The sequence below is a fragment of the Penaeus japonicus genome, unplaced genomic scaffold (assembly GCF_977035675.1).
Source record: "Penaeus japonicus unplaced genomic scaffold, GWHDUDI00000001_assembly GWHDUDI00000003, whole genome shotgun sequence".
In the NCBI taxonomy this organism is placed as follows: domain Eukaryota; kingdom Metazoa; phylum Arthropoda; class Malacostraca; order Decapoda; family Penaeidae; genus Penaeus; species Penaeus japonicus.
Genome location: NW_028234405.1, coordinates 17,442,348 through 17,450,681, shown reverse-complemented (window position 1 = coordinate 17,450,681; position 8,334 = coordinate 17,442,348). Strand labels below are relative to the sequence as shown.

Here is an 8,334-nt window from a genome sequence, read left to right as displayed (position 1 = left end):
ACAATTATAGGGATATTTAAAACAATACTCCACATTCATCAGCCTTTATTATTATACATAATTTTGGGCAACACAGCGGTGTACAAAATTTTATTTCAACTAAAAGAATAAATCACATTTCCGTTTTCTTCAAAATTTCTCACTAACATTTTTTAATCTGTCTTGCATCAGACGCCATGATGACAGCCAATTTATTTGATTAATATCACTATAGAATATATATACAAAACTACAACATATATCAAATCATTGCACCTTTAGTGTAATATACAGTACATCTGAGTAGGGTAATAAAATACTCTGGACCTATACAATGATACACATGTGAAATTGGATCCATGCAAAGTAGGAAAACAACATGATAAGAGATGTGGTGTCGTAGTCTTGTCGCTACGTTACACCAGAATATGACTCCATGGGCTACTGACTACAGAAATTAGAATCATGACCCCATGGGAATGTGGTAGTCAAAACAACTCACCATTGCTGCTGCAAGTTAGTTAAAAGCAGAGACTGGGTGTGTTCAAAACAGCTTCTCCGTAAAAAGCCAAGACTGGGCAATTAAGTGTTTACTGACTGTTGAAAGCGTCAAAAAAAAATAAAGAGAGAAAAAATTCTTTCTTTCAACCAATGTGGTTAATGCCCATTTCCTGTCCATCTTGTTTGAGACCTTTCTGAATCACACCCACAAGGAGCTACAAGAACATGTTGAAGAGACCACTATCAATGGTACACCTGGAGAAGGAAATTTCCTGGATGATTAGCAGTTAGGGGGCACTATCTGTGCTAACCAATATACAGATGACTCTGAGAAACTCACTCACTCACTCAATCTCAAATTTGTCTCTCCCTCACTTTAATTTATCTCTCTCTCTCTCACTCAATCACTCACTCTCAAATTTGTCTCTCCCTCACTTTAATCTCTCTCTCTCTCTCTCTCTCTCTCTCTCTCTCTCTCTCTCTCTCTCTCTCTCTCTCTCTCTCTTTCTCTCTTTCCTTTCTTTCTTTCTTTCTTTCTTTCTTTCTTCTTTCTCTCTTTCTCTCTCTCTCTCTCTCTCTCTCTCTCTCTCTCTCTCTCTCTCTCTCTCTCTCTCTCTCTCTCTCTCTCTCTCTCTCTCTCTCTCTCTCTCTCTCTCTCAAATTTCTCTCTCTCTCTCTCTCAAATTTCTCTCTCTCTCTCTCTCAAATTTCTCTCTCTCTCATTCTCAAATTTCTCACACTCTCATTCTCAAATTTCTCTCTCTCGCTCTCAAATTTCTCTCTCTCGCTCTCAAATTTCTCTCTCTCTCTCTCTCTCTCTCTCTCTCTCTCTCTCTCTCTCTCTCTCTTAAATTTCTCTCTCTCTCTCTCTCTCTTAAATTTCTCTCTCTCTCTTAAATTTCTCTCTCTCTCTTAAATTTCTCTCTCTCTCTTAAATTTCTCTCTCTCTCTTAAATTTCTCTCTCTCTCTTAAATTTCTCTCTCTCTCTCAAATTTCTCTCTCACTCTCTCTCTCAAATTTCTCACATTAAATCAAAATCCTTTTTAACTTCCTTTTGCACCAATATGCACTGAATCCTGCCCTCTACAGAGAATTCTGAATGGCAATATCACTTAGGTCTGCCATAAATAGCTGTGTGCATATGAAGCCCAGTGAGAGAAAGTAGAAACAGGAAGAGGGGGGGGGGGGTTGTGTTGGAGCGAAGAACTCCTTTCGAAGGGGATGTCTGGGAAGGGAAGACCAAAGAGGAGCGACAACCGTTATTTACAACCCTCGGCCATGGAATCGCTGGAGTCAAATAAACTTTTCTATTAAGTTACCGACACTACTTAACTATGACAGCAGAAAAAGTTAAGGTGACCACTGGACTACTAAGACGAAGGAAACCATGCCTATGCTTGTTAGAGCCTTCTTTATAAAACCTTCACTATCATCTACCCATCCCAAACATTACACTTCTGTTATTTGAATCACAAGGTCAAATCTTATATATATATATATATATATATATATATATATATATATATATATATATATATATATATATATATATATATATATATATTATATATAATATATATATATATATACGCACATGTACACTGGTAATTTCTCTCTGTCTCACTCTCACTCTCTCTTGCTCCCTCTTACACTCTTTAATCGCTTCCTTTTTTTCGTTTTTTCTCTCTTCTCTTTTCATTCCTTCCTTTCATTCACCCACAGTTGTTTGTTTCCTTACATCTTTCAAACCTTCTCCCTGTCTCTCACTCACAACCCCTTTTCTGCTTGTTCCATTATCACTCCCTTGTTGTCTCCCTCCCTCTGGCTGTGTTTCTCTCTATATAATTTTTTTCTTAATGTCTGTTACATCTGAAAAAAAACTTCCTTTTCCTCTTCCTCTTTTCCCTCCTCCCCACCTCCCTGCTTACTATTTCCTCTTTACTAATTTATTCACTAACCTCACATTTCACTTTTCAAATGCTTTCTTAGTTTCCAGTTTACATACACAAACAACCAATCATTTAAACAAACAAACACGCATGCATGCACGCACGTACACACACACCCACACACACACCCACACACGCATGTAGGCATGCATGCACTCAAAAAAATTCACCTTATTCACTTGGTACAAGCATCAATTTACATACATCCTCTTTCATAAAAAAGAATGATCATTTTCACTCACATCAATTCTCTTAATAAACATCTTATCTTATAAACATTCACAGACACTTAAGCATACGCACAGACATATATGCCAACATACTTTATCTCTAGTTTTGATTACAAAATATCTAGTCTATTTACATCAAGCTTTGCCCATACAGTAGTGAAAATTGCTAATTTCAGCATTATGCTGTACGGTCTGATATCACGGCCAATATCAATACATTCTGTAATGACACGCAGTTCTTTAGCTTCAGAATAACATGGTCAAAGGTTACCCGATCAGGTTCAAGACAACATAACTGGTCTTTCAACTATTCAGTAGTCATTAAAAGATTTAAAAGTAATTTCTGGACAAGTTCTTTGTATGATTTATCAAGTGCTATATTCATGTGCTTCACCTCCAAGGCCATACATATGTTCTTTTTAGCCTAGTATAAACTATTTGAGAAGAAAAAAGGAAGAAAAAAATCAACCATGAAGAGAAAAAAAGTGTCTACGAAGAATCTTGAAAATTCTCGGCAAATCCCTCCTCTCTATAAGTGTCTTCCAAAAGCCAGAAATAGGAATCCATGCTGAGGTCACGTCCTGCCCAAACTGCTTCAAATCATAACTCACCTCGGAACTTTAGCAGATGAGAAGGATCCATTCTTTTCAAACACATAAATACTTCCATTAGTTAGAAAGCCATGTATTTAACTGTGTGCATCATTGTGTCCCTATACAAGAAAAAATATTAAAATTAAATCTACCAAGACTAACATAATTGAGTTGAGGTGTTCACTATTTGTGAGCATTTCAGGTAATCATTTCTTTAAACAAAGAGGAAGGATAAGAAACTTGCCTAATTTATGATGAGAATGAACATGACCAGCAATGTTTTATACACAAAAAAGGAACTCTTCTGGAGACGTCTATAATGCAATGCATGGAGTATCGTGAGCAGTAGCCTAGTACAAGTAGTCTGTCGACATATTCTTCAGTTCGAGCAGGTATTCAGTGTACATGTTCTGATCTTCACTGAGAGAGATCAAAGATGTGGAGCATGTCATGAAGCTGAAGGATAAAAATTATCAAGATAATAATGCATTCGGGGAGTCTTCCTGGTTACAATGGTCTGAATGTTGGACATAAGGTGACTTAGAACAAATAATCTATCATCATGTTAGAAAAAGAGGTCAAAGTTCCAAGATGATTAGCAAAAAGAGGCTAGCATGACAAAGTCCACATGTCATGCAACAGAAATGAAACAATATTGTCTTCTTGTTTGGCTAATGGTTAGTCATATAAGCAATGACTGCATGGTTTGCTGAAAAATAACAATGTAGCTGTGAAGGTAAATTTGGTCCTTGTATATGCATAAAACTTACCAAATCCTTATATAGCCAAAGTATCAAAAATGCAATCATACCCACAGCAGGTACGATGAGCAATTCCAAGCCTTTAGCGCAACTAATCGAGGCTCAATTCTGTTTATGGCAGTATACTAGTTCTACTACCTGAGCAGTCTATACAACCATTGTGACAAGTACTATACAATTGCCAGCCAAACTCTACACCCTGAAATACATTTTACACAATGAAAAATATACAGAGATGTGCTCTCTATAAAACAAAAATAAAAAATTATATAATAATTATGTTACCATTCACTTCATTCAGTTACATTAAGGCATTTTTGCTTGGAGATCAGCCTCCATCAATCAGCTGACTCTCCACAGCATGTAAAATGAAGAAAAAACTAACATTAAATTCAATTGGAAGGGAATTATCTTGAGGAGCCTTTCAATTTCTTGAACTGTACTTTCTTCATCTCCACAGAATCTGGGACCGTTACAGAAGCACTTTAAACAAGGATCACTCTTAAACCACTGCGGAGATAGACAACAACGAAATTTTCTTAAACGGGTTGCACAATTTTCCGTTATTGTCTCCCACGGTACACAAGACTTCATCTGGAAGTATATTCTAGAAAAGCATCATTTTCTTCAGGAAAATTGAAGAAACAGTCGTCTTTGTTCTCTTTCTTGGAAATTTATTAAATCTGATATTATGTTGCAATCACAAATCTCCATCATTCAAGTCTGGAGAGAAAGTCTTCAAACACTGCACTCTCTCTCTTGATTGGAGCATCTTCATCTTCAAAAAGGAAGTGATATTCAGCATACTGTAACTGCATCCCACATCAAAAACATGGAATATGTAAATACAAGAAATCATTCCTCATATTACAATATGTCTTTAAGATCCTTGTTACTTTCATCACCATCAAGATGAGGGAGTAAGAGTCTGTCATCTTCATTTTCTATTCTTTGTAAGTCCATCAGAAGTAACAGATTAGTATAGACAGGAGTTAAGTTCCTCCCTTCCCGTGATTGTGGGGCAGCATCCACCTGTGTGAAGCTTCCCCAACTGGCACAATGAATAGTAATGGCACATAGGCATTTTTTTTTATTTTTTTTATTTTTCATCATAATTAAAACTGTGCTTAGCCTCAATCATATGGGTGCTCAGGACACGATCGATTCACCTGCCGAGAAATAAGATCCCCGTTAGTCCTTAGAATTATGAATATATTCAGTTGATTTTGAACATATTTATATTTTGAACATATGTGAGTGAATTTTCCAATATTCTCCACAGATCTAAAACAACCATGGAATTAATTCCGAGAATATCATGGAAGGAAACTATTGCAAGAAAGTCAACATAGCAATGGGAAAGTGAGAGAGAGAGCAAAAGAGTGGGAGACAGGAGGGAAAGATAGAGGAGAGGTGAAGTGAGAACAAGACAGTGAGTAAAAGAGTGAAGGAGAATAAATGATGAAAGGAGTTCAAAAAGAAGAAGCAGGAGAAGAAATTAGAAGATAAGGGAAAGGGAGGAAGAAAGACCAGGTGAATGGGGTGAATGGAAAAGTGAGGACAGAAATAGAGGCAAAAAATTGCTTACCTGGAACCACTCATCGATACAAGTTTTGTGATAAATGCAGAGGCAGGGCAGCCGAGCAATTGTATCTCCCTGGCAGAGATCTTCCAGGCATATGACACATTCTCCTTTGTCCTCTGTTAACACATCCTCTGCAATAGAAAAACAAATATCATCACATGCTCTCAATGGACAAAGATCTTTGCTCTTCCCTGATTCTATAAGTTGGACAATGGTTTAGGTATGGTTTTAAAATCCTTTTCAGGTGTTTAACCCAAATGGTACATTAAATTTTCTGAGGTGAGGTGAATATACATCACTTCAATAAATTTTTCAACAATATATTGCACTTCTATTAGGAATTTAGCTTTCAATATAATTTAAAGAAAAGTCTTTATTTTTCTTTATCTAAAATGAACTTCAGCACCAAAAAACAACAATTTATTTTCAAATTAGTGTATGTAATAATAACAATTCCAATCAAAGCAGGATAATACCAAGTCTCCTCAATTCACAAAATTATTTTAGCACGCATTCTTCTTGAACACAATAAAAAAAAATCAAAAATTCTAATGAGGCTAACCTGTATTCCTACAAATACACTTAAATGAGACAGAAATCACTCAATAAATGTCTGATGAATCATTTTCAATCAGCTTAGATGAAAAACTCAACCAAATCTTCATGCCACATTAATCGTAGAATACCCTTAGTAGATTTACAATGAGAAAATACCAGTGGGATCTTTTATCTTGAAAACTTATCCATAGAAGCAAGAGAGATAAAAATAATAATAACAGCTACTCATATGACCAAAGCTTATGAGAATCATAACAGTAATGTCAAAAACTTCAACCCATTCAATCTCAGTTCAGTTCAGAGAGATTTGCAAAGACGTCCCTTCGCCCAGCCTATATACACGAGGCAGCCCAGTCAATTCAATCTCAAGAATGAACTAATTGCAAACTCTATACCATATTCACAATGAAAGAATATGCTTCATTTTCTGCTATTTCAAATCCTATATATTAAAGCTTAAGTCTTCTAAAGCTGTAAGAAGAAATTTTGATATGAAAAGAAAGCAAAGAAATTAAGTAAATTTATAAGAGAGAGAGAGTGAGAGAGAGAGAGAGAGAGAGAGAGAGAGAGAGAGAGAGAGAGAGAGAGAGAGAGAGAGAGAGAGAGAGAGAGAGAGAGAGAGAGAGAGAGAGAGAGAGAGGAGAGAGAGAGAGAGAGAGAGGGGGGAGAGAGCGAGAGAGAGAGAGAGAGAGAGAGAGAGAGAGAGAGAGAGAGATTAATTAAGAGAGAAAGAGAGGGAGAGAGAGAAAGTGAAGAGAGATAAGAGACGAGAGAAGAGAGAGAGAGTGAGGGAGAGAAGAGCGAGAGACGAGAGAAAGAGAACTTAAGAGAGAGAGAAAAGAGAGAGAGAGAGAGAGAGAGAGAGAGAGAGAGAGAGAGAGAGAGAGAGAGAAGGAGAGAGAAGAGAGAGGAGAGAGAAGAGAGAGAGAGAAGGAGAGGACGAGATCAGAGGAGAGAAAGAATGAGAGAGTTTTAAGAGAAGAGGGAGAGAGAGAGACGAGAAGAGAGAGAGAGAGAGAAATTAAGAAAATTTATAAAAGAGAGAGAGAGAAGAGATTTTAGAGAGAAGAGGAGAGAGAGAGGAGAGAGAGAGAGGAGAGAGTAGAGTAGAGCGAGAGAGGGAAGAGAGAAGAGAGACACCAGAGAAGAGAGAGAGAGAAGATGAGAGAGAGAGAAGGGATGAGAGAGGGAAATTTAGATTTTTAGGAGCGAGGGAGAGAGTGAGAGAGCGAAGAGATGAGAAAGGAGAGAGGATGAGAGATGCTGAGAAGAGAGAGAGAGAGAGAGGGATGGAAGAGGGAGACAGAGAGAGAGAGGTAGGGAGAGAAGAGAGAGAGGGAGAGTTGAAGAGAAGAGGAGAGAGAGAGAGAGAAGACGAACGTAGAGAAGAGAGAAGAGTTGAGAGAGAGATAGAGAGAGAGAGAGAGAGAGAGAGAGAGAGGTAGAACAGAGAGGAGAGAGGGTGAGGGAGAGAGAGAGGAGAGAGAGAGGGAGAGATTAAGAGAGGGCGGAGGGTGAGAGAGAGAGGAGAGAGGAGAGGGAGAGAGAAGGTAAGAGAGGAGAGAGAGAGGGTCGAGAGAACGGAGAAAGAGGGAGAAAGAGGGGTCGGAGAGAGAGAAGAGAGAGAGAAAGAGAGAGAGAGAGAGAGAGAGAAGAGAGGAGAGAGAGAGAGAGAGAGAAGAGATGAGAGAGAGGAGAAGAGAGAAGTATCCAGAGGAAGTTGAAGAAGTAGAGAGAGGAGTGAGAGAGAGAGCGAGAGAGTCGAAAGCGAGAAGAGAGAGATAAGAAAGAGAAAGGAAAGGGAAACCGGGAGAGAGAGAAAGGGAGAGAGAGAGGGTGAGGAGTGAGGAGAGGAAGGGAGAGATATCGAGAGAGAACGACGAGAGAGGAATAGAGAGAGGGAAGAGAGCAGCGAGAGAGGAAAGAGGAGAGAAGAGAGAGAGAGAGAGAGGATGCGAGAGAAGGAGAGTGAGAGAGAGAGCGAGAGAGGGGACAGAGAGAGAGACGAGAAAGAGAGAGAGAGGAGAGAGTGAGAGAGAGAGAGAGAGAGAGCGGGAGAGAGAAGAGAACAAGAGAGGAGAGAGAGAGAGAGAGAAAGGGAAGGGTGCGGAGCGGAGAGAGGAGAGGAGAGACGGAAGAGAGATAGAGAGAGGGAGAGGAGAGGGAGAGAAGAGAGC

General features: G+C 38.6%; 1 protein-coding gene across 1 annotated transcript in view; it reads right to left on the bottom strand.

The window, feature by feature from the left end:
- Window positions 1–1,669: 1,669 nt before the first annotated feature.
- The window catches only part of LOC122247863 (E3 ubiquitin-protein ligase ZNRF1), a gene marked incomplete in the record, with an annotated part of 111,237 nt that continues 104,572 nt past the window's right edge, over window positions 1,670–8,334 (bottom strand). Inside the window, 2 exon segments of the mRNA XM_086530383.1 lie at window positions 1,670–5,183; window positions 5,603–5,730. Coding sequence (XP_086386509.1) covers window positions 5,148–5,183; window positions 5,603–5,730 — 164 coding nt within the window.